The sequence below is a fragment of the Scyliorhinus canicula genome, chromosome 4 (assembly GCF_902713615.1).
Source record: "Scyliorhinus canicula chromosome 4, sScyCan1.1, whole genome shotgun sequence".
Classification (NCBI taxonomy): Eukaryota; Metazoa; Chordata; class Chondrichthyes; order Carcharhiniformes; family Scyliorhinidae; genus Scyliorhinus; species Scyliorhinus canicula.
The window spans coordinates 51,705,184-51,732,278 of NC_052149.1; the positions used below are offsets into that span (position 1 = coordinate 51,705,184).

A 27,095-nucleotide genomic window follows, 5' to 3' on the forward strand; every position below is an offset into this window, starting at 1 on the left:
CGTGTTTTACAGTGGGCCAAGCAGACACGGAGCTGCAAATGGGACAACAATATCCTGTGGATTTATCAAGACCTGAGTGCGGAGGTGGCCAGGAGAAGAGCGGGGTTTAGCCAGATCAGATCGACCCTTTTCAAGAAAAAGGTGAAGTTCGGACTGTTGTATTCGCCCCGCCGAGGAGCAACATTGTTATTTCGAGTCGCCTGAGGAAGTGTTGGACTTTGCGAAAAGGAAAGGACTGGAGTTGGACTGAGAGTTTTGCTGTAATATTTATGGTTTTCAAAACAAGTTTGTTGTTGCTTGCTTTTTCGGACATTATTTGTAATGCCTGCTGTATGGATCTTGGGCCAGCTGCAGAGCTGAGTGAGGTAAAGTTTGCATTTGCACTGTTGGGGGATGGATATTCAGATCGGGGCAGCACGGTAGCATGGTGGTTAGCATAAATGCTTCACAGCTCCAAGGTCCCAGGTTCAGTTCCCAGCTGGGTCACTGTCTGTGCGGAGTCTGCACGTCCTCCCCGTGTGTGCGTGGGTTTCCTCCGGGTGCTCCGGTTTCCTCCCACAGTCCAAAGATGTGCGGGTTAGGTAGATTGGCCATGCTAAATTGCCCGTAGTGTCCTAAAAAGTAAGGTTAAGGGGGGTGGGGTTGTTGGGTTATGGGTATAGGGTGGATACGTGGGTTTGAGTAGGGTGATCATTGCTCGGCACAACATCGAGGGCCGAAGGGCCTGTTCTGTGCTGTACTGTTCTATGCTGGATCTTTTGCTTGATCTTTTTTTTGTGTTCAACTTGAGTTTTTTAAAATCTCTGTCGGACAATTGTGTTGGGATTGTTTTTCATTTGAATATGTATGTATGAGCGGGGGGGACTGGGGAGGGAACAATAGGTGGGAGAATGTCTGCCGCTATGGGCGAGGGCCACCAAGCTAGCTGGGCGGACTAGCGTACGGAAGCGTAGTGGGGGGTGAACAGATGTTAAGCTTATCAAAGGGGTTGATTTATTTAGTGCTGTTACTGGGGGGGGGGGGGGGGGGGATGTTCTGCTGATGAAGGAGGGACTGTTGCTGAGGGATAGAGAGGAGGTCGGGGTGGAGGCTGCCTGGGGGTGGGCTGGTGGAGGCGTGGGGCGCGGGCTGGCGATTGGCCCAAGGGAGGGGATGGCTGATCGGCGAAAGGGGGAGGGGGGGGCGATGAGCCTCCCAACTAGACTGATCATCTGGAATGCAAGAGTGCTCAGTGGGCTGGTCAAGAGGGCACGCATGTTCGCACATTTGAGAGGACTGAAGGCGGATGTGGTAATGCTTCAGGAGACGCACCTCAGAGTAGCTGATCAGATTAGGTTAAGGAAAGGTTGGGTCGGACAGGTTTTTCATTTGGGACTGGACTCGATGACTAGAGGGGTCGTGATCCTGATCAACAAGCGAGTGGTGTTTGAGGCAGGAAGAATAGTTTTGGATGTGGGAGGCCGGTACATTATGGTCAGTGGGAAATTGGAGGGGGTGCAGGTGGTATTAGTAAATGTATACCCGCTAAACTGGGATGATGTGGTGTTCGTTCTTTACACAGAGGGTGGTGGGTGCCTGGAACGCATTGCTGGCGGAGGTGGTAGAGGCGGGCACGATAGCGTCATTTAAGATGTATCTAGACAGATACATGAATGGGCAGGGAGCAGAGGGATACAGATCCTTAGAAAATAGGCAACAGTTTTAGATAGAGGATCTGGATCAGCGCAGGCTTGGAGGGCCGAAGGGCCTGTTCCTGTGCTGTAATTTTCCTTTATTCTTTGTTCTATCTCTGGCAGCAGTGCACCCCTCCCCGATGAACTTAACGCATTCTATGCTCGGTTTGAGCAGGTAACCAACAACCCGCTATCGAGTGCCCCAGCAACCCATAATTCACCCATACCCACCATCACAGTTTCCGAAGTCAGATCGGCCTTCCTGAAAGTGAACCCACGGAAGGCGATGGGCCCGGACGGGATCCCTGGTCGTGCACTCAGAACCTGCGCGGACCAGCTGGCAGAGGTTTTCACAGACACCTTTAACCTATCCCTACTCCACTCCGAGGTCCCCACCTGCTTCAAGAAGACCACCATCATACCGGTACCAAAGAAGAACCAGGCAACGTGCCTCAATGACTACCCTGACGTCAGTTGTAATGAAGTGCTTTGAGAGGCTGATCATGAAGCGCATCACCTCCATACTCCCGGAATGCCTTGACCCACTTCAATTCGCATACTGTCGCAACCGGTCCACATCAGATGCCATTTCCCTGGCCTTACACTCATCCCTAGAGCATCTCGAAAACAAGGACTCCTACATCAGACTGCTATTTATTGACTACAGCTCCGCCTTCAACACCATAATCCCAGCCAAGCTCATATCAAAGCTCCAAAATTTAGGACTTGGCTCTCCACTCTGCAACTGGATCCTTGACTTTCTGACCAACAGACCACAGTCAGTAAGAATGAACACCAACACCTCCTCCACAATAGTCCTCAACACCGGTGCCCCGCAAGGCTGCGTACTTAGCCCCCTACTCTACTCCCTGTACACACACGACTGCATGGCAAAACTTGGTTCCAACTCCATCTACAAGTTTGCTGACGATACGACCATAGTGGGCCGGATCTCGAACAACGACGCGTCTGAATACAGGAGGGAGATAGAGAACCTAGTGGAGTGGTGCAATGACAACAATCTCTCCCTTAATGCCAGCAAAACTAAAGAGCTGGTCATCGACTTCAGGAAGCATAGTACTGTACACACCCCTGTCAGCATCAACGGAGCTGAGGTAGAGATGGTGAGCAGCTTCAAATTCCTAGGGGTGCACATCACCAAAAATCTATCCTGGTCCACTCATGTCGACGCTATCACCAAGAAAGCACAACAGCGCCTTTACTTCCTCAGGAAACTAAGGAAATTTGGCATGTCCACATTAACCCTTACCAACTTTTACAGATGCACTATAGAGAGCATCCTCTCGGGCTGCATCACAGCCTGGTATGGCAACTGCTCGGCCCAGGACCGCAAGGAACTTCAGAGAGTCGTGAATACCGCCCAGTCCATCACACGAACCTGCCTCCCATCCATCGATTCCATCTACACCTCCCGCTGCCGGGGGAAAGCAGGCAGCATAATCAAGGATCCCTCCCACCCGGCTTACTCACTTTTCCAACTTCTTCCATCGGGCAGGAGATTCAGAAGTCTGAGAACACGGACGAACAGACTCAAAAACAGCTTCTTCCCCACTGTCACCAGACTCCTAAACGACCCTTTTATGGACTGTCCTCATTAATACTACACCCTGTCTGCTTCATCCGATGCCAATGCTTATGTAGTTACATTGTATATATTGTGTAGCCCTGTTATGTATTCTCATGTACTTTCTTGAATTCTGTTCAATTCCCTTTCTTCCAATGTACTGAATGATCTGTTGAGCTGCTTGCAGAAAAATACTTTTCACTGTACCTCGGTACACGTGACAATAAACAAATCCAATCCAATCCAATCCAATCTTCTTTATAAAGAGGATGCTGGGGAAGATACCGGACCTGGATTTGCATAAGCTGGTCATGGGAGGGGACTTCAACACAGTTATTGGCCCTGGTTTAGACCAGTCAAGCTCAAAAACGGACAGGGTGCCAGCAATGGCGAAGGAGCTAAAAGGGTTCATGGAGCAGATGGGGGGGCTGGAGCCATGGAGATTTGGGCAGCCAAGAGTGAAGGAGTTCTCCTTCTACTCACACGTGCATAAAGTGTACTCCCGGCTTGATTTCTTTATTCTGAGCGGGGCTCTACTGACGGGGGTGGTGGACACGGGGTTGTCAGTGATCACAATCTCAGACCATGCCCCGCACTGGGTTGACCTACAGGTTAGTAAAGACAGTAATCAGCACCCGCACTGGAGGTTAGACATGGGGCTCTTAGCGGACAAGGAGGTGTGCGGCGGCTGAGGAAATGTATTCAGAATTACCTGAAGGTCAACGACACGGGAGAAATTTCGGCAGCGGTGGTCTGGGAGGCATTGAAGCCGGTGGTTAGAGGGGAGCTGATGTCGATATGGGCCCACAGGGAGAAGATAGACAGAGCAGAGACGGACCGACTGGTAAAGGAGATACTACAGGTCGATAGGAGGTATGCAGAAACCCCAGAGGCAGGGCTTTCAAGGGAATGGCGACGTTAACGGTGAAGTTTGGCTTGTTAACTACAGCTGAGAAAGGCGAGGGGGGTGATTTATGAGCATGGCCAGCAGAATGCTTGCACAGCAGCTTAGAAAGAGGGAGGCAGCCAGGGAGATAGGGAAAGTAAAGGATGGAGACAGGAACCTGGTTGGAGACTCAGCAGGGGGTGAATAAGGCATTTAAGGCATTTTACAGTGGGCTGTATGGGTTGGAACCCCCACCTGGGTCGGAGGGGATGAGGCACTTCCTCGGGTGGCTGCATTTCCCGAAGGTGGAAGGGGAGCTGGTAGAAGGGTTGGGGGTCCCGATTGGGATCGAAGAGATAGCGGAGGGGCTGAAGGCCATGCAGTCGGGTAATACCCCAGGGCTGGATGGGTACCCAGCGAAGTTCTACAAAATGTTCTCTGGGATATTAGAGTCGCTGTTGATGAGGACATTCAATGAGGCAAGGGAGAGAGGGATGCTTCCCTTGATAATGTCACAGGCCACGATCTCGCTGATTCTGAAGCAGGAGAAGGATCTGGAGCTGTGTGGGTCCTACAGGCCGATATTCCTATTGAATGCGGACGCCAACTGTTGGCTAAAATTTGTCCTCTAGGATTGAAGACTGTGTTCCAGGCGTAATTGTGGAGGACCAGATGGGGTTTGTTAAGGAAAGGCAGTGTGTGTCCAATGTAAGAAGGTTGCTAAATGTGATCATGATGCCCCCAGAAGGTAGGGAGGTGGAGGTAGTGGTCGCAATGGACGCAGAGAAGGCTTCTGATCGAGTAGAATGGAAATATCTGTGGGAGGTACTGGGACGGTTCAGATTTGGGCGGGGCTTTATTGACTGGGTCAGTTTGCTGTATCAGGTTCCTGTGGCGAGCTTACAGACAAGTAGGACTACATCGGACTATTTTAGGCTACACCGTTGTTCGCGCTGGCTATAGAGCCGCTGGCAATTGCACTGAGAGCCTCAAGGGGCTGGTCCGGGGGGGGGGGGGGGGGGGGAGTGGAACACAGAGTTTCACTTTACGCAGATGACCTGCTCCTGTATGTATCGGCCCCAATAGAGGGGATGGAAGAAATTATGAGGATTCTGGGGGAATGTGGCCGGTTTTCAGGGTACAAACTAAATATGGGGGAAAAGTGAGATGTTTGCGGTCCAGACGACGGGACAGGAGAGGCGACTGGGGGAACTGCCGTTTAAATTGGTAGGGGGAAGCTTTAGGTATCTAGGCATCCAAGTGGTGCGGGAATGGGAACGGTTGCACAAACTTCATCTAGCCAGTCTGGTGGACCAAATGAAGGACAATTTTCGGAGGTGGGATGTGCTCCTGCTGTCACTAGCTGGGAGGGTCCAGACGGTAAAGATGATGGTCCTTCCGAGATTCCTGTTTGTGTTTCAGTGTCTCCCCATCTTTATTCCGCTGACCTTCTTTAATCGGGTTAACAAAGTTATCACGGGCTTTGTATGGGCGGGCAAGACCCCGCGAGTAAAAAAGGGGATGATTGAGTGGAGCTGGGGAGAGGGCGGGCTGGCGCTGCCAAACTTCAGTAACTACTATTGGGCGGCGAATATAGCCATGATCAGGGAGTGGTGGTGGGGGAGAGTCGGCATGGGAGCGTATGGAGGCGGCTTCATGTAAGGGCACCAGTTTGGGGGTGCTGATAATGGCGCCTCTGCCGTTCCCGCCGGCACGGTATTCCACCAGCTCCGTGGCGGTGGGAGCCCTGAGAGTCTGGGGGCAATGGAAGAAGCATGTGGGAGCAGAGGGAGCATCGGTCTAGTCTCCAATTTGTAATAATCACCGCTTTGCCCCGGGAAGGATAGACCGGGAGTTTCAGAGATGGCAGAGAGCAGGGATTGAGAGGATGGGGGATGTGTTTATGGAGGGAGCTTTCCTAGCTTGAGGGAACTGGAGGAGAAATTCGGATTGGCGAGGCAAAACGAATTTAGGTACCTGCAGGTGCGGGACCTCCTACGTAGACAGGTCTCAACCTCCCCGCTCCTACCACCAACGGAGATTCAGGATAGGGTAGTTTCCAGAGTGTGGGTGGGAGAAAGGAAAGTTTCCGACATCTATAAGGAGCTCATGGGGTCAGAGGACACGCAGACTGAGGAGCAAAAGTGCAAGTTGGAGGAGGAGTTAGGAAGAGATAAAGAGGATGATCTCTGGGCGGACGCGTTGAGTAGAGTCAACTCGTCCACAACATGCGTCAGGCTCAGCCTGATACAGTTCAAGGTCGTTCACCGGGTTCACATGACAGTGGCTCGGATGAGCAGGTTCTTTGGGGTAGAAGATGGTTGTGCAAGGTGTGCGGGAGAGCCAGCGAACCATGTCCACATGTTCTGGACATGCCCAAAGCTTAGGGGATTCTGGCAGGGGTTTGCAGACGTCATGTCCACGGTGTTAAAAACAAGGGTAGCACCGAGTCTGGAGGTGGGGATTTTCAGGGTGTCGGAAGATCCGGGAATCCAGGAGGAGAAGGAGGCAGACGTTCTGGCCTTTGCTTACCTGGTAGACCGGAGACGGATACTATTAGCTTGGAGTGACTCAAAGCCCCCGAGGTCGGAGACCTGGCTATCGGACATGGCTAGCTTTCTCTGTTTGGAGAAAATCAAGTTCGCCTTGAGAGGGTCACTGTTAGGGTTCGCCCGGAGGTGGCAACCGTTCGTCAACTTCTTCGCGGAAAATTAATTGTCAGCAGAAGGGGGGGGGGGGGGGGGGGGGGTTGGTTTAGTTTAGAGTAGGGGGGTTAATAAAGGTTGGACCTGTAAGGTAGGAAGCAGGTTTTTTGCACTATGTTTATAGACTTATGTATAGAACATAGAACAGTACAGCACAGAACAGGCCCTTCGGCCCTCGATGTTGTGCCGAGCCATGATCACCCTACTTAAACCCACGTAACCCGTATACCCGTAACCTAACCCAACCCCCATTAACCTTACACTACGGGCAATTTAGCATGGCCAATCCACCTAACCCACACATCTTTGGACTGTGGGAGGAAACCGGAGCACCCGGAGGAAACCCACGCACACACGGGGAGGACGTGCAGACTCCACACAGACAGTGACCCAGCCGGGAATCGAACCTGGGACCCTGGAGCTGTGAAGCATTGATGCTAACCACCATGCTACCGTGAGGCCCCAAGGTTGTTTATGTTGTTTATTTTGTCGTTGTTGTAAAACCAAAAATACCTCAATAAAATGTTTATTAAAAAAAAGTACTGTTGCCTCACAGCGTCAGGGACCCGGGTTCAATTCTGACCACTTCCCCATGCCTGCGTGGGTTTCTTCACTGGTGCTCTAGTTTCCTCCCACAGTCCAAAGATGTGCAGGTTAGGTGGATTGGCCATGCTAAATTGCCCGTAGTGTCCTAATAAAAGTAAGGTTAAGGGGGGGTTGTTGGGTTACGGGTATAGGGTGGATACGTGGGTTTGAGTAGGGTGATCATGGCTCGGCACAACATTGAGGGCCGAAGGGCCTGTTCTGTGCTGTACTGTTCTATGTTCTATGTTCTATTTATCCAAATCTAAGATAAACTCAACATACAACCCTTCAATATACTGCCGTCCATGTACCTTTCTCCATAAAACATGCCTTCCAATACAGGCAGCATCCTGGTAAATCTCCTCTGCATCCTCTCCAAAGCATCCATATCCTTCCTATAATGAGGTGACCAGAACTGGACACAATATTCCAAGTGTGGTCTAACCAGGGTTTTATAAAGCTGCAGCAAAACCTCACGGCTCTTAAACTCAATCCCCATGTTAATGAAAGCCAACACACCATACGCCTTCTTAACAACCCTATCAACCTGGGTGGCAACTTTGAGTGATCAACGTACGTGGATCTGCACATGAAATGTTGTAACCTACAAGGCTATGGACCAGGCCAAGGCACTGGGTGGAGTAGGAGACCAGCACCCGTGGAGTAGGAGACGGCCAGCCAAGTACAACTCGTTTCCGGGCTATTAACGAGACAAAGACAGCCTTCACACCTGTCTGTAGCACCGGTGAGTCTGACATCCTGAAAATGGCCACCAGCAGACATGGCTCCAGTTCGACATTCAGCATCTCTGATATGATGTTGAAAAAAAATCTAAAAGCTTACTAACTTGAGACAAGATGAAGTTATGAATATATGAATGCTCATGCATGTTCTGGTTAGGTTTGCCCTGTGCAGCATCTTTAGTTGTTAGGCTCAGCCCTGTGAACGTGGAAGTGAGGTTTCCTATGCAGTGCTTTGATCCAGAGCCCATCAAATGTTTTTTCGACTTCGGTGCAGTGGATGTAACAGCTAGTAGCACTTTAGGTGGCTCGCGGCACTTTGGGCTTTTTTGCCCTTTCTCAAGGGATTCTCAGGTTCTAACCTGATGGCCCGGCAGAGCACACGAAGGTTAATCAAGAGATGGCGAGGCAGAGGTCCAAGAGGCAGAGGAGGGAAATCTCTGGCACCAAGACTAACAAAAGATGCAGCAAAGTTGGCAGGGGAAGCGGCCGTACCCATCATCCTGGTTATGATAGCGGGGTGACGGTGAAAGAACTGGAGAAGTTTGGGGGGGGGGGGGGGGGGAAGGAGGAGATGGACGTGCGATTTAAGGAGTTTTCTCAGCTGATGACTGGAGACAAGGTGTTTGCTTCGTCAGAGCTGGACAGGGCCCACTGGGCCTTGAGGCAGAAGCCGAGACCGAATGAGCCACCGCATGCAGTGATCATTCGGTTCCACAGTTTACAAAGGAAGGAGCGGGTCCTGGAGTGGGCCAAGAAATGCTGGAGCATTTATTGGAATGATAACATGGTAAGAATTTACCAGGACATCATCATTGAGCTGGCAAGGTGACAGGCAGCCTTACAGCTGAAGACCGCCCTGTAGAACCAAGGGGTGTGGTTTAGGGTACTGTACCCAGCAAAGTTGAGATCATGTTTGACTCAAAGCACTTTTACTTTGAAATTCTGGAACAACAAAGATTCAAATATCGTGGGCTGGGCATGCTTTGAGTGGTGTGAGTGGGCTGTTTGGTGGTTGGGGTTTTACTATTCATGTTTGTGTTGTTTCGAGCTGGGTTGGGGTAATTGTAGAACTGGTTAGATAAGGGGTATATCCAATGTGCTGTATTTACGTTTGTTCCCTTTTTTGGGCTCAGTAGCGATCGGGAGGTTGGATGATGGCTTTTTTTCTCCTCTTCCCCTGGCATTATTCAATATGGTTGGGGATGAGGCCCATGGGGGAGGGGTGAACCGGAGACAGGAGTGAAGGCTTTGGTTAAGGAAAAGGTGGGATACGATGGACACCTTGCTAGCATTAGGAAGTAAAAAAGTTAATAGAAGTCAAGTGGGGGGTGGAGCTATGACTTGCGATGGGTGTAGAAGACTGCGGGGATGGGTGGAAGGGAGTTAGTGGAGGCGGCAGGCTGTCTGCTGCCGACCAGGGGCTTGGGGGGGTGCATGGGGGAAGGAAAGCAACAGTGACTGGGATTTTTTCTTTATTTCACCAGTTTGGTTGGGCTGGTCACCATCTTAGGTGGACCTGTGGCCTGGGAATCATCGGTGTGGTAATGGTTGACTCAAGGTTGAGCAGGTGTGAGAGACCCCCAACAATGGTAGTCACCTGGAATGTGCGGTGCCTGGCGGGATGCCCAGTCAAGACAGCACAGGTTTTTGCTCATATGTCTGGGTGCCGACGTGATGTTTCTCCAGGAGACCAACATGCACGGGAGGGACCAGGTGCATCCTCACAAGGCTTCGGAGAGCCACTTTTTCTAGGTTTCGACAGCAGGGCCCAAGGGGTGGCAATTCTCATCAATAAAAGGGTCCGGTTTTGTTTGGAGAAGGTAATAGCAGACATGGGCGGGCAGTATGTTATAATGATGTGGGGGTATTAGAAGGGAAACAGGTGGTGTTGGTGAATGTACACGCCCTGAATTGGGACGATGCAATGTTCACGAAGCGGTTGTTGGCAGCGATACCAGATCAAGACATCCACCAACTTATAATGGGTGGGGATATTGAACTGTGTGCTGGACCCGAGGTTGTTGGTCCCAGGGGGTATGGGAAAGGCATTACTTTCATTTATGGAGGAAATGGGGGGTGGGGGGTGGACCCTTGGAGTTTTAGTCAATGGGGGGAGAAAGAGTTTTTGTTTTTCTCCTCTGTACATAATGTGTTTTGCAGGATTGACTACTTTGCCATGAGTCGGACGCTGTTGGCAGGGGTAAAGAAATCGGAGTACTCAGTAGTGGGCATTTCTGATCATGCCCCACATCAGGTGGGCCTGGAGTTGGAAGTAGGCCGGGGATTTTGTAAGGGATGGCTGGATGCCGGGTTGCTAGCGATCTGGGGTTGTGTAAGGATCTTTAGTGATGTCCAGGATTATATCTTTAACACAGATAATGGGGAGGTGTCGCCCTCGATACCATGGGAAGCTCTGAAGGTAGTAATCAGAGGAGAAATTGTAACTTTTAAGGCACATGTTGATGCGGAGATGAAGAGGAACCGAGAAAAACTAGTAGATGATATCATAGAGGTAGATCGCAGACATGTGAGCAGTCCATCCCCAGAATTACTAGCGGATAGGAAAAAACAGCAAATGCAATTCGATGGGCAGCACGGTAGCACAGTGGTTACCATGGTTGCTTCACAGCACCAGGGACCCAGGTCCAATTCCTAGCTTGGGTCACTGTCTAAGCGGAGTCTGCACATTCTCCCTGTGTCTGTGTGGGTTTACTCCGGGTGCTCTGGTTTCCTCCCACACGTCCCCAAAAGACGTGCTTTTTTAGATGAATTGAACATTCTGAATTCTGCCTCAGTGTAGCTGAACAGGCGCCGTAATGTGGCGACTAGTGGATTTTCAGTGTTAATGTAAGCCTACTTGTGACACTAATAAAGATTATTATTATTTGATCTCCACGGATGGGTGATGCATCAGTTGAGGTCAGCTAAAGGGACAATTTGAGTATGGAGAAAAGTCAACTCAGCTCCTTGCATATGAACTGAGAAACGGGAGGCTGAGAGGGAGATTGTCCAGATTAGTGTGCGGGATGGGGATCTGGTTTCGGCTCAGGACAAGGTGAAAGGGGCATTTAGACCCCTCTAAGAGGAGTTATACAAGTCCAAACCACCTCGGCATGAGAGGGTTTGGTGGACCTTCTGGGTGAGTTGGAGTTTCCCAAAGTGGGGGAGGAGGTGTAGGAGGAACTAGACAAACCGTTGGGGTTGGAGGAAGTCAAGGAGGCGCTGAAATTGATGCAGCCGGGGAAGTCAACATGATCGACGGGTTCCTGGTGGAATCTTTTCAAAAAATCAGATTAGCTGGGCCCTCTGAACATAAGAACTAGGAGCAGGAGTAGGCCACCTGGCCCCTCGAGCCTGTTCCGCCATTCAATGAGATCATGGCTGATCGTTTGTGGACTCAGCTCCACTTTCCGGCCCGAACACCATAACCCTTAATCACTTTATTCTTCAAAAAACCATCGATCTTTATCTTAAAAACATTTAATGAAGTAGCCTCAACTGCTTCACTGGGCAAGGAATTCCATAGATTCACAACCCTTTGGGTGAAGAAGTTCCTCCTAAACTCAGTCCTAAATCTACTTCCCCTTATTTTGAGGCTATGCCCCCTAGTTTTACTTTCACCCGCCAGTGGAAACAACCTGCCCGCATCTATTCTATCTATTCCCTTCATAATTTTATATGTTTCTGTAAGATCCCTCCGCATCCTTCTAAATTCCAGCGAGTACAGTCCCAGTCTACTCAACCTCTCCTCGTAATCCAACCCCTTCAGCTCTGGGATTAACCTAGTGAATCTCCTCTGCACACCCTCCAGCGCCAGTACATCCTTTCTCAGGTAAGGAGACAAATACTGAACACAATACTCCAGGTGTGGCCTTACTAACACCGTATACAATTGCAGCATAACCTCTCTAGTCTTAAACTCCATTCCTCTAGCAATGAAGGACAAAACTCCATTTGCCTTCTTAATCACCTGTAAATCAACCTTTTGTGACTCATGCACTAGCACAGCCAGGTCTCTCTGCATAGCAGCATGCTTTAATATTTTATCATTTAAATAATAATCCCTTTTGCTATTATTCCTACCAAAATGGATAATCTCACATTTGTCAACATTGTATTCCATCTGCCAGACCCTAGCCCATTCACTTAACCTATCCAAATCCCTCTGCAGGCTTCCAGTATCCTCTGCACTTTTTGTTTTACCACTCATCTTAGTGTCGTCTGCAAACTTGGACACATTGCATTTGGTCCCCAACTCCAAATCATCTATGTGAATTGTGAACAATTGTGGGCCCAACACGGATCCCTGAGGGACACCACGAGCTATTGGTTGCCAACCAGAGAAACACCCATTAATCCCCACTCTGCTTTCTATTAATTAACCAATCCTCTATCCATGCTATTACTTTACCCTTAATGCCATGCATCTTTATCTGATACAGCAATCTATTGTGTGGCACCTTGTCAAAAGCTTTCTGGAAATCCAGATATACCACACCCATTGGCTCCCCATTATCTACTGCACTGGTAATGTCCTCAAAAAATTCCACTAAATTAGTTAAGCACGACCTGCCCTTTATGAACCCATGCTGCGTCTGCCCAATGGGACAATTTCCATCCAGATGCCTCGCAATTTCTTCCTTGATGATAGATTCCGGCATCTTCCCTACTAGCGAAGTTAAGCTAACTGGCCTATAATTACCCGCTTTCTGCCTACCTCCTTTTTTAAACAGTGGTGTCACTGGGACCACCCCAGAGTCGAGTGAATTTTGGTAAATTATCACTAGTGCATTTGCAATTTCCCTAGCCATCTTTTTTAGCACTCTGGGATGCATTCCATCAGGGCCAGGAGACTTGTCTACCTTTAGCCCCATTACTTGCCCATCATTACTTCCTTAGTGATAACAATCATCTCAAGGTTCTCACCCGTCATAGCCTCATGTCCAGCAGTCACTGGCATGTTATTTGTGTCTTCCACTGTGAAGACTGACCCAAAAAACATGTTCAGTTCCTCAGCCATTTCTTCATCTCCCATTATTAAATCTTCCTTCTCATCCTCTAAAGGACCAATATTTACCTTAGCCACTCTTTTTAGTTTTATATATTTGTAGAAACTTTTACTATCTGTTTTTATATTCTGAGCAAGTTTACTCTCATACTCTATCTTACTCTTCTTTATAGCTTTCTTAGTAGCTTTCTGTTGCCTGCCAAAGATTTCCCAGTCCTCTCGTCTCCCACTAATCTTTGCCACTTTGTATGCTTTTTCCTTCAATTTGATACTCTCCCTTATTTCCTTAGATATCCACGGTCGATTTTCCCTCTTTCTGCCGTCCTTCCTTTTTGTTGGTATAAATCTTTGCTGAGCACTGTGAAAAATCGCTTGGAAGGTTCTCCACTGTTCCTCAACTGTTCCACCACAAAGTCTTTGCTCCCAGTCTACCTTAGCTAGCTCTTCTCTCATCCCATTGTAATCTCCTTTGTTTAAGCACAAAATACTATTGAAAATCGCTTATTGTCACAAGTAGGCTTCAAATGAAGTTACTGTGAAAAGCCCTTAGTCGCCACATTCCGGCGCCTGTTCGGGGAGGCTGGTACGGGAATTGAACCGTGCTGCTGGCCTGCCTTGGTCTGCTTTTAAAACCAGCTCTTTAGCCCTGTGCTAAACCAGCCCCCTGGTGTTCGATTTTATCTTCTCACCTTCCATCTGTATTTTAAATTCCATCATATTATGATCGCTCCTTCCGAGAGGATCCCTAACTATGAGATCATTAATCAATCCTGTCTCATTACACAGGACCAGATCTAGGACCGCTTGTTCCCTCGTAGGTTCCATTACATACTGTTCTAGGAAACTATTGCGGATACATTCTATAAACTCCTCCTCAAGGATGACTGACCGACCTGGTTAAACCAATCGACATGTAGATTAAAATCCCCCATGATAACTGCTGTACCATTTCTGCACGCATCAGTTATTTCTTTGTTTACTGCCTGTCCTACCATAATGTTACTATTTGGTGGCCTGTAGACTACTCCTATCAATGACTATTTCGCCTTACTATTCCTGATTTCCACCCAAATGGATTCAACCTTATCCTCCATAGCACCGATGTCATCCCTTACTATTCCCTGGATGTCATCCTTAAATAACAGAGCTACACCACCTCCTTTACCATCCACTCTGTCCTTCTGAATAGTTTACTACCCTTGGATATTTAACTCCCAGTCGTGACCATCCTTTAACCATGTTTCAGTAATGGCCACTAAATCATAGTCATTCATGATGATTTGCCCCATCAACTCATTTACCTTATTCTGAATACTATGAGCATTCAGGTAAAGTAGACTTATGTTGGCTTTTATACCTCGGTTTTGAATCTTAACACCTTGATCAGTAACCTCTCCTAAGTTATTTTTCCTCTTAACGTTTCTCCTAATTTTCCTTGTTGTTGAACCCATATCTTCATGTAACAACCTGCCGCATCGCTTTCCATTTCTGTTTTTACTTCCAGTTTTATTCCTTTTAGTATTACTGGGCCTATTCACTGAGCTCCCCTCAGTCACTGTACCTTGTACTGTTGCCCTTTTGATTTTTGATGATGGCGTCTCTGCCTTACACTTTCCCCCTTACTGCCTTTTGTTTCTGTCCCTGTTTTACTACCTTCCGACTTCCTGCATCGGTTCCCATCTCCCTGCCACATTAGTTTAAACACTCCCCGACCGCTCTAGCAAATAGCCGCCCTAAGACATCAGTTCCAGTCCTACCCAGGTGTAACCCATCCAGTTTGTACAGGTCCCATCTCCCCCAGAACTGGTTCCAATGCCCCAGGAATCTGAAGCCCTCCCCCTGACACCATCCCTTCAGCCACGTTTTCATCCTATATATCCTGTCATTTCTACTCTGACTAGCATTTGGCACCGGTAGTAATCCTGAGATCACTACCTTTGAGGTCTGATTTCTTAACCTCCTTCCTAGCTCCCTGTATTCTGCTTTTAGAACCTCATCCCTTTTTTTACCTAGGTTGTTTGTACCGATGTGTACCACAACCACTGGCTGTTCACCCTCCCCCTCCAGAATGTCCAGTACCCACTCCGAGACATCCTTGACCCTAGCACTAGGGAGGCAACATACCACCCTGGAGTCTCGTTTATGGCCACAGAAACGCCTGTCTATTCCCCTTACAATTGAATCCCCTATAACTATTGCACTGTCACACTTATCACCCCTCCCCTCTGCAGCAGAACCAACCGAGGTGCCACGAATTTGGCTGTTGCTATTTTCCCCTGAGAGGCCATTCCCCTCAACAGTATCCAAAGCAATATATCTGTTCTGCAGGGGAATGGTCACAGGAGACTCCTGCACTACCTGTCTCGCTCTCTTGCTCTGTCTGGTGGACACTCATTCCCTTCCTGCCTGCGGAGTCTGAGCCTGCGGTGTGACCACCTCTCGATAAGTGCTATCCACGATGCTCTCCGACTCGCGGATGCTCCACAGTGTCTCCAGCCGCCGCTCCAGCTCTGAAACCTGAGCTTTCAGGAGCTGTAACTGGAGACACTTTCTGCACACATGCTGGCCCCGGGGACTGGAACTGTCGCCAGCCTGCCACATGGAGCAAGAGGAGCAGGCCATGCCTTGGAGCTGTTCTGCCTTCGAGCCCTGGTGTTGGGGATGTTCTGGGATTCCTTTGAGAGAGATGCCATGGCACAGCCACTAGGGCAGGCGTGGTTTCTCTGCTCCTGAAGAAGGAGAAAGACCCCACAGACTGGGGGTCTGCGGTTCAATCTCCCTGTTATACATGGACGCAAAGCTCCTCGCTAGGGTGTTAGTGTTAAGACTGGAGCCTTGTCACCTGGAGGTGGTGGGAAAATACGAGATTTGTAAAGGGGCGGACGTTGACAGCAAACGTGCGACGATTGCTGAATGTGGTTCTTACTCCTCTGGAGAATTTGGTTCCAGAGATCACTGTTTTGCTAAATGTGGAGAAGAGTTCATTTGGGTAGAGTGGGACTACCTGTCCACGATACTGTACTAGGGAAATTTGGGTCTGGACCGGGCTTCGTAGCACGTTTGGACCGGGCTGTTGTATGCAGCCCCATTTGCCATGTGTGCACTAACAAAGTGACTTCTAAGCCCTTTCTGCTATACCGTGGTACCAGACAGGGATGTCCGATGTCCCCTTTGTTACTTTCATTGGCAATAGAGCCACATGCTGAGGACTTTGAAAACTTGGGAGGGGATAATTAGAGGAGGGGTGGAGCACAGGATATTGCTGTATGCTGACGATTTGCCATATTTAGTAATCCAGAGGCATCAATGCAAAACATTATGGGGATCTTGCAGTATTTTGGGGTCTTTTCTAGCTCTATGTTAAATGTAGGAAAGAGGGAGGACTTTGTGTTGGGGCATTGGGGCGGAGAGGGAGGCTTAGGGGGTTCCTGTTAGCAGGAAACAGTTTTCAGTATCTGGGCTCCAGACAGCAAGGGGCTGGGGGGGAACTCCAGAGGTTGAACTGTACAAATCTCTCCTATTATCCCTGGCAGGCTGAGTACAATCGGTTAAGATGAGTATCTTTATTTTTATTTCTATTCCAGTGCCTCCCGGTATTCCTGCTCAAGGTGTTTTTCCAGAGAGATTGACAAGCTGGTGACTGGGTTTATTTGGGCTGGTAAGAGCCCAAGGATCAGAAGGGTGGTGCTGCAGAGGAAGTGGCAAGCGGGGAGCTTTGCCTTGCCTAACTTTCCATATTATTACTGGGCGGCTAATGCTGAAAAGGTGTTGGAGTGGTGCGGGGACTCAGAGGAGCTGTGGGCCTGGATGGAGGCAGAGTCTGTGAGGGGGGGGAACCTGGGGTCATTGGTAATGGCTCCGTTCCCGTTGGCGCCAAAGAAACACACAATTAACCAGTGGTAGTAGCCACGTTAAAAATTTGGAGGCAGCTCCGTTAAGAATTCAATTTGAAGGCTGCCTCAAGGCTAGCTCCCGTTTGTGCAAAATAATTATTCAAGCCTGCTAGGCTGGATTTGAGGTTTAGGGAGTGGAAGAAGGAGGGATTGGAGGAGTTTCGAGCACACCTCACGAAGGCTAGAATGAGCCGTTTGTTTTCAGTGGGGTGGAGGATAGGTCCGGCCGTTGTTCGCGGGGGCCGGCACACGTTGCACACATGTTCTGGTCGTGCTCAGAGCTCGTGGGCTTCTGGAGGTCCTTTTTTTGATACCATATCGGCCATCCTGAATATGGGGTTGGGGCCGTGCCCACTGGTTGTGATTTTTGAGGTTTCTGATGGAATGGAGTTCCAGTAGGGGGCAGAGGCAGACCCTCCGCCCTTTGCCTCGCTTTTGGCAAGGAGGCGGAAACTCATGGGCCGAAGGTTTACACCGCCAAGCGCCCTGGCTGGGTGATCTGATGGAGGCTTTTGCACTTTAAGGGTCAAGTACCGTCAGAGTGTCAGTGGAAGAGTTGGACCACAGGTGGTGGCTGTTTATAATGTACTTCAAAGAGTTGGTCACTGTTAGCTGTTGGGGGCAGAGGTTAGTTTATATTGTTGTGGGGCGGGGTTGTATTACTTTTTTTTATGTGTTTATGTTTGGTTTTGTGTAAACTTTGTAAAAAAATTGTTAAAATTTCAATACAAATATTTCCCCAAAAATATCAATCGCTTTTTCAGCACCAGGGAAACAATCCCCTCTGGTTTGGGTACTGGAGAGGAGGAAAGGGCGATATTTCATAGCCGATGTATATTGGCCAACAATTGCCGATCCTTGATGAAGCATGTCTGGTCTTCCGAGATCACCTCTGGGAGACAGGACTCCAGCCACCGTGCCACCACTTTTGCAAGTATCTTAAGCATCTGCATTCAAAAGCGAAACAGATCGATACGACCCACATTGCGTAGGGTCCTTGTCCTTCTTAAGGATCAAGGAACTAGAGGCCTGCGCAAGTGTAATGGGCAATGAACCCTGGGACAAGGAGTCATTAAACATACCTAAGATTAGAGGGATCAATTGTCCTGCAAACTTTTTATAAAACTCATCAGGGCCAGGAGTTTTGCCCATCTGCATCTACCCCCAACTCATTTCATAATTTCCTTAGGGTTCAACGGGGATTCCAACTCTTCCCCCCTCTCCCTCTCCACCACTGGAATGGATAACCATCCAAAAAAATCCATTGTGGTGAACTCTCCACTCTGGGTTCCAATCTATAAAGATCCCGATTAAAATGTTTCAAAAGCCTCATTGACCTAAGGCGGGGCAGAAACCAAACTGTTACTTGAGTCCCTCAGCTGCACAATATCCTGGGGAGCTGCCTGTCGTTTCAGCTGGTGGGCTAAAAGCCCTTCTCCCCATGTTGGTGAAGGCATGATGGCGTGATCTTCCCATTTATAGTCGCTATATTCTTTCAGGATCTGTTCTTTTGCTTGGAAGCTGTGAAACTTCACAATTACTGCACAAGGTGGTTTGTTAGGACAAGGCTTCTGTCGGAGTGTCCAGTGGGCTCGATCCAGTTCTGGAGGGGAGGTGAATCCACCCTCCCCTATCATCTCTGCAAAATATTCTGTTGGAGTTGGGCCTTCCATCCCCTCTGGCAACCCCACAGCGTGAATATTTTGCCTCCTGTACCAATTATCCAAATCATTCACTTTGGCCGTCAGTGCTTTATTCACATCAGCCATCAGAGACATCTGCGCTTCCAGAGAGGCAATCTGGTTGTTACGCCTCGAGAGTCACCTCCATGCCTTGCATCGCAGTGCCATGTGCTTTTACCATATCATTGGTCTTCTCCAACACCAAACAAATGGGAGCCAGGCCTCTTCCATTGACTTGCGGAAGTCCCACGACACAACCCACCTTTGCTTCTCACATTCCGCTCTATCCATGCCCCTCATAATCTTGTAGACCTCGATCAGGTCACCCCTCAACCTCTGTCTTTCTAATGAAAACAGACTGAGTCTATTAAGCCTGGCCACACAACTAACATCCTCCAGACCAGGCAACATCCTGGTAAACCTCCTCTGCACCCTCTCCAAAGCCTCCACACCCTTCTGGTAGTGTGCCGACCAGAATTGTGTGCAATATTCCAAGTGCGGCCTATACAACTGTCGCATGACTTGTCAGTTTTTATACTCGATGTCCCGCCCAATGAAGGCAATTATTCCGTATGCTTTCTTGACTACCTTGTCCACATGCGTTGCCACCTTCAAAGATCTGTGGGCATGCACGCCCAGATCTCTCTGACTTTCTATATTTCTAAGAGTTTTGCCATTTACGGTATATTTTCTCTCTATGTTAGATCGACCAAAATGCATTATCTCACATTTGTCTGGATTAATCTCCATTTGCCATTTCTCTCCCCAAGGCTCCAACCCAAGGGCAGCACGGTAGCAGAGTGGACGGCAGCACGGTACCATAGTGGTTAGCACAGTTGCTTCACAGCTCCAGGGTCCCAGGTTCGAATCCCGGTTTGGGTCACTGTCTGTGGGAAGTCTGCATGTTCTCTCCGTGTATGCATGGGTTTCCTCCGGGTGCTCCGGTTTCCTCCCACAGTCCAAAGATGTGCAGGTTAGGTGGATTAGCTGTGCTAAATTGCCCTTAATGTCCAAATAGGTTAGGTGGGGTTACTGGGTTTATGGGGATAGGTTGGAAGTGTGGGGTTAAGTGAGATGCTCTTTCCAAGGGCTGGTGCAGACTTGATGGGCCAAATGGCCTCCTTCTGCACTGTAAATTCTATGATTCTATCTATGTCCTGCTGTATCTTCTGACAATCCTCAACACTATCTACCACTCCACCAACCTTGCTGTCATCGGCGAAGTTACTAATCACACTGGTTACATTTCCTCTAAATCGTTTATGTACACTACAAACAACAGTGGCCCCAGCACCGATCACTGTCGAACACCATTAGTAACAACCCTCCATTCAGAAAAAGGGAAGATAACTAACAGTGAACATCAAACTTCTACTGCACGTAATAATGACCCCAACCGGGGAGAGAACACCAGAGGTGATTGTCTCCCTGGACGCAAAGAAAGCTTTTGATCAAGTAGAGTGGAGGTACCTCATGGAGATGCTTGGAACGGTTTGGGTTTGGAACAGTATTCACCGCGTGGATGAAACTCCTCTCCAACGCTCCTATGGCTGGCGTACAGACAAATGGCAGCAGCTCTGAATACTGCACAGGGGAATGAGGCAGGGGTGCCCACTATCCAACGCATGTTCGCACTGGCAATTGAGCCGCTGGCCATCGTCCTTAGATTGGCGGATTGATGGACGGGCATTCGGAGAGGGAGCAGAGAGCATGGAGTCTCATTCTGCGCAAATGACCTGCTCCTTTATATGTTGAACCCCCTAGCCAGCATGGGGGTGATAACTGGACTCCTCAGGGAATTTGCTGCCTTCCCAGGTTACAAACTCAACCTGGGAAATAGCAAAACCTTCTCAGTAAATCCCCGAGAGGGGGGAGTGGAGCTGGAGGAACCACCGTTCAAAGTAATCCAAACTAAGTTCAGGTACCTGGGGATCCAAGTAGCCCACACCTGGAAGAGGCTCCACAAATGGAACCTCTCCAGTCTGATGGAGGAGATGAAGAGGGACCTGCAAAGATGGGACTCACTCCCTCTTTCGCTAGCGGGAAGGGTATAGACAATCAAAATAAACGTACTGCGTAGGTTCCTCTTCATCTTCAGATCGTTCCTGATCTTCATCCACAAATCCTTCTTCATTAAGGTTGACAAATTAATCATTTACGTGGGCTACAGACTGGTGGCTCCAGGGGAACTCACAGAGAAGTTCCAACTCCCGAAAGGGAATGAGCTTAGATATTTGCAGCTGTGTAACTTCCTCCACAAGGAGATGAAAATGTTCCCCCTGGACATGATGGTAGGGCTGGACTGGTTAGGGGGCAACAAATGTGGCGACATTTACAGGAGACTCATAGAAAAGTTCAGAACTCCACTAGATGAGACAGGACAAAAGTGGGGGGTGGAAATGGGCATGGAGATAGGGGTAGGACTCTGGATCGAGGTAGTGCACAAAGTCAACTCCATCTCCTCCTGCGCCGGGCTAAGCCTGATGCAGCTCAAGGTGGTGCACAGAGCACACCTTACCAAAGCAGGCATGAGCTTATATTTCCCATAGGTGGAGGACAAATGTGAGAGGTTCATGTTCTGGCCCCGCCCCCAGACTCAGGAATTTCTGGATGGCCTTCTTTGAGGCTATGTCCAGGTGGTGGGGGTCGAGATGAAGCCATGCTCATCTGTCGTGGTCTTCGTGGTTTGGGGGGGGGGGGGGGGGGGGGTGCAGGGCAGGGGGAGAGAGAGAGAGAAGAGCGTCCCTCAAAAACTTGAAGACTAAGGGCGGAGTGGGACCTCCACCGCCCTCCCCACCACCAGCGGAAAGAAGATTGCAGACGAGCAAGGGGTGGGTGGAATCCCAACCATACCAAGACACAGAAGGGAAAAACTGGGGTTAACCCCTACCGCCAAGCAGCAGAGGTCCCAGACAAACCTGTGTAAAAATCAAACGTGTATGTAAAAATATAGATATTTTGGGGCCCATCAGAGCCCCAGGCACAGCTATGGTGGCAGCAAGAGGCTCAAAGCTGGTTGTTCTGACCTATGTACAGTTTTCATTTTGGTAGTTGTATAATACTCTACATGAGAAATATAACTCTTTTTCTTTTCTACTCTGAAACTGTTACTTGAAACACCAAAAAAAAAAATTTTTTTTAAAGAAAAGGAACTGGTTGCATTCTCACAGAATGTTGTGATTAATGATAGCAGTTCCGCATGAGCAGTGGTCATTACTGGATTCTAATAGAAATTGGTGTTAGGGCAGCTGTTTTTCAATCATTTTGATCAATGATCTGGATGAAAAGATCAGGGAAATCTATCTGGGAAATACTGATACAAAGATGCAAAGGTATCATTTTGTGAAAAATAGCACACAGGCAGAACTAGACATGGTGGAAGAATGGGCCTTTAATTTGCCATACGTGTGTGTACGTGGGGGTGGGCTGGTCACAACATCGATAGCTAGTTTGAAGGCCCAGGCTTTCACAATAGTTTTATGGAACTACAGCCTTCCAGTCTGGCAAACATTGTGCCACATTGGGAAATTCCTGATTAAGTACAAAGTACCTTGAAAGATGTGGGGCTGGATTCTCCATTTCAGGGACTATGTCTCCACACCGTCGTGAAAACTGTGGCCTTTTACACCAGAAAAACTGGTATAAAAAGACTACAGATTCACAGCCTTGCAGGGGGCTGGCAGGCATCTGTCGTGGAGCTTGCAGTTCCTGCTGCCGATACGGCCCCCTGCACTTTGGTTTCCTCACACAGCCTAAAAATGCGAGTGCTGACTCGATGGACCAAATGGCCTCCTTCTGCACTGTAAATGCTATGATTCTGGGTCAGAGGCCGCGCAAGCGCACACGGCAGCCTCCAGCGGCCGCATCATGTACCATGGCAGACTCAAACCGCGGAAATACTGCCCCGATCAGCCGCGCGCCCAACCCGGACCGCCCGCATAAATTCCCAGTCCCGACCGAGGTTCCCTCCCCCCTGCCCTCCGGTCGGCCCACCCCCGACTGTGGCGGCCGTGGGCTGAGTCAGCAGCCGCCTCGCGAGTATCCCGAACAGCAGGATCAGATTAGAAATATGCTGTTGGGAATTCGGCCAATTGGGGGCGGAAAATAGCAGGCCAGGCCTCTGGCAATAGCCTCAGGTGGTGGATACTCTGCGCTGCGTATTCCCCACTTTTGGGGGGGGGGGGGGGGGGGGGGGGGGGAGAGAATCGGCAAACTGGTGCCGGTCCTGATTTCAAACAGGAAACTGGATTCTCCGACACTTCAACGATTTTGCCGTCAGTGTTGCGGAGAATCTAGGCCATGATTTCTACTCCAGGGGGTGGGTGTGCAGAAGGTGTGGGATAGAGTTTGGCCTGCCAACCCCATAGGCAGCCGCAAGGGCATACCAGTGACAAGGGGACTGGTTAGAAGGCCTGCCTCAGTTCTTCGGGACTTTGTAATAATCTTAATTATAGTAACAAGTAGGCTTACAGTAACACTGCATGAAGTTACTGTGAAAATCTTCTAGTCACCACAGTCCAGCGCCTGTTTGGTACACAGGGGCAGAATTAGATTGCCAATTCACCTAACAAGCAGTGGGCAGCACTGTTGCTTCACAGCTCCAGGGTCCCAGGTTCGATTCCCAGCTTGAGTCACTGTCTGTGTGGAGTCTGCATGTTCTCCCTGTGTCTGCGTGGGTTTCCTCCGGGTGCTACTGTTTCCTCCCACAAGTCACGAAAGACGTGCTGTTAGGTGAATTGGATATTCTGAATTCTCGCTCGGTGTACCCGAACAGGCGCCGGAATGTGCCGACGAGGGACTTTTCAGTAACTTAATTGTACTGTTAATGTAAGCCTGCTTGTCACAATAAAGATTATTATTATTACAAGCACATGGCAGAAGGGTTGGACAACAGAGGACAGATTATTTGGGGCGGTGCGATGGCACTGGAGTTAGCACTGCCGCCTCACAGCACCGGGACCTGGGTTCAATTTCAGCTTTGGGTGACTGTGTGGAGTTTGTACTTCATCCCATTGTCTGCGTGAGTTTCCCCTGGGTGCTCCTCCCACAGCCCAAAGATATGCAGGTTAACAGGATTGGCCATGATAAATTGCCCCTTAGTGCCCATGAAGGTTAGGTGAGTTACGGGGGTGGTGTGGGCCTAGGTAGAGTACTTTCAGAGGGTCCATGCAAACTCAATGGGCCAAATAGCCTCCTTCTTTCTTCACTGTAGAGATTCTATAGAAATTGGTTGGTAAAAGAAATATGTGACATCAGAAAATCTTTTACACAGCAAAGTTGTTCTCATCTGGAATGCACTATCTAAAAGGCTGGTGAAAAGCAGATTGAATCGTGACATTGGAAAATGTAGACATGGTTGAGCAGCAGAGTGGAACTAAATGGTTGGTGCATCAAAGAGTTGGTGTAGGGATAAAAGTTGTAATGAACTGTCAACAGAGCTGAAAGTTAACTCTGCTTCCTTCGACGCCGTTGCCAGACCTGCAAAACAATTCCAGCATTTTCTGTTTATATTTCCGAGAATCTGGTGTTGTAATGTGGGTCCACACATCAGCAGCTAGCTTTGCGGGTGAGGGTCGTAGCACATGGAATGGGACGGATTGTTTGGATGCTAGCTTAAATAGCAAATGAATGAATATCCAGCTCGCTTGCTTTGAGTTGTGTTTTTATAGCTTTGCAGCGTGCTGGTAAACCTACAGCAGTTCAGCAAAGGCGTTCAGAGAGAACAGTTAAAATGCTTTATAGATGATGCCACGTATACAGTCGTGCTTGGAGCAGCCTCCATGCTTCCCTTTTTGAGTTATCGATTAAAGGAGAACGGACTGGTTTAGATGAAGGTCACTAGTGAATATGTTCCAAATTCATCGGTGTGTGTTTTAGAAGATGAGTAAGACCTTCATGCAGAGGTGAGTTTGCACAGCCCCCGTGACCGTGCCCGGTTAGTAACGGGGAGGAGTTGTCAAACTTACCGATCCTCTGTACTTCTCCAGTGAAATAAGTTTCCCCCTAATGTTGACTGCCTGAAAGGAGTAAAAATCTTTGGTTTTCTCCTCGCTCGGCAAGACGAGGAAGAGCAGCAGCACGCTGGCCGTCAGGGACATGGCGATGAACGGCAGAGGGAAACCCAGTCTGGGGAGAGAGGCCACTCTGCTCGGCTCTTTCTCAGCCGATTACTGCATTACTTTAACTGCTCTCGCTCCGAGATCCTTCCACAGCCCCTATCCGCGGGACAGTGAGCACCAGTCAGGTGGGCCAGTGCTGCAAAACAGTCGTAAACAACACCCAAAACTTTTCAATTAATTACTTGTTCTTGTTTCGTGGATTTTATGATTAATATCGGACAAATGGAATGGAATTTCGTGGATTCGGAGTAAACTCCAGATGACCCCTCCCCCCCGACGTTTTTGTTTAAGAAAAAAATACTTGGGGAAAATGTTGACTTTCAGTTTGGGCAAGAAAGTGGAAAGAGGAGCGCACACTAGGCTCCAATTCCCCCCGAAGTGCGCCTCCTTTCGAAAACAATAGACACAATGGGTTCCCCCAGGGCAACCAAATAAAACCAACACAAGTACCAGAGAAAGGACACAAATTAAAGGAAACACACAATTAAATAGTATCATTGGTGCAGACCATGGGCAGCACTGCGGCCTCACAGCCCCAGGGATCCAGGCTCAATTCCCACTTTGGAGTGGGAACTGCGGAGTTTGCACGTTCTCCCTGATCTGCATAGGTCCAAGGATGTGCAGATGAGCTGGATTGGCCATGATAAATTGCCCTTCTGGCCCATGGCTAAATCGCTGGCTTTGAAAGCAGACCAGGGCAGGCCAGCAGCACGGTTCAATTCCCGTACCAGCCTCCCCGAACAGGCGCCGGAATGTGGCGACTAGGGGCTTTCCACAGTAACTTCATTTGAAGCCTACTTGTGACAATACGCGATTTTCATTTCGTTTCAGGTTGATGTGGTTTATGGAGTGAGTGGGATAGGCAGGCATGTTGGCCTAGGCAGAGTGCTCTTTCGGAGGGTTGGTACAGACTTGATGGGTCGAATGGCTTTTCTGCATTCTATGGATTATTTCCCCCCCCCCCCGTCATCCCGGCAGTGTGTTTTCTGGCATCGGAGCTGGCTCACCATTGGCCACCGATGTCGATGGCATTATTCAACTGCTCTTGCTCCAAGATACTTTCACAGGGGCACCTGCTGTCAGGGGAAGGAGGATCACCTTCGGCAGGACCAGCAGATCCCGTTGGCAAGAAGAGCCGGAAAACCCCTTGGTGTTTTCTTCTTCTTAGGCAGCCCCTTGGTCAAGGATGACATGCTTCCACTCCGGTTCAGTCAGTTCTGTGATGGCTGATAAGTCCAATGTGTGATCCGCAGGCTCAGCTACGTTTAGGGCTTGAATGGTTGGGTGGATGGGTTGGTTGGAGGTTGGTGCTCTCTTTCGGCACCTCGTCTTTGCCTCTGCATGTTCCCAAGAAAGTCTTTCAATGTGTTTGGTGCCCTCTCAAATGAACCATTTTGGTTTGTGTCAATCCAGGGACTCAAATGAGTTGGGGATGTTTGTCTTTTTCAGAGATGCTTTGAGGAAAATCCTTCCTCCTGGGAGTCTCTTACCGTGCCCAAGCTCTGAGTAGAGCAGTTAGACTCTGATGTCAGGCACACTGACATGTCCGACCCAGTGAATAGCATGTTCATGCTGGGCAAGTTGGTTGGGAGAGGAGATTGGGACACCTTTGTAGCCCCCAGATTTGGAGGATCTTGCAAAGGCACTGCTGGTAATACTTCTTCCAGTGCTTTGCAGTCCCCAATGTAGGTTGTCCAAGAGGCTGAAGTGCAAGGATCACCGCTGCCCAGTAAACCATTTTAAAAATTTTTCTTATTTAGGGGCAATTTAGCATGGTCAGTCGACCACAACTTTTGGTTGTGGGGGTGAGACCCACACATGTGGGGGAGAATGTACAAATTCCACATGGACAGTGACCCGGGGCGGGGATCGAACTCAAGTCCTCCGTGCTGTGGGGCTACAGTGCTAACCACTGTGCCACCGCATCCCCAATCCCCCCAAATTAACCATGCCTTAGGTTAAGATCCTGGTCCTCAAATACTCTTTTCCTCAGTCAACCAAAGGCTGAGTTGGCACATTGGAGATGATGATGAATTTCATTGTGTGTGTCTGCCTTTGAAATGAAATGAAATGAAATGAAAATTGCCGATTGTCACAAGTCGGCTTCAAATGAAGTTACTTTGAAAAGCCCCTAGTCGCCACATTCCGGCGCCTGTTCGGGGAGGCTGTTACGAGAATTGAACCGTGCTGCTGGCCTGCCCTGGTCTGCTTTCAAA

The 27,095-nt window shown here is 49.1% G+C and overlaps 1 protein-coding gene across 1 annotated transcript in view; it reads right to left on the minus strand.

Moving 5' to 3' along the window:
- Positions 1-25,011, minus strand: part of gpx7 (glutathione peroxidase 7) — a 47,678-nt gene extending 22,667 nt beyond the window's left edge. Inside the window, exon 1 of the mRNA XM_038794243.1 lies at positions 24,727-25,011. Within this exon, the coding sequence (XP_038650171.1) occupies positions 24,727-24,858 (132 nt within the window). The 5' untranslated portion in view covers positions 24,859-25,011. The remainder of the gene's footprint in view (positions 1-24,726) is intronic.
- Between the last annotated feature and the right edge of the window lie 2,084 nt (positions 25,012-27,095).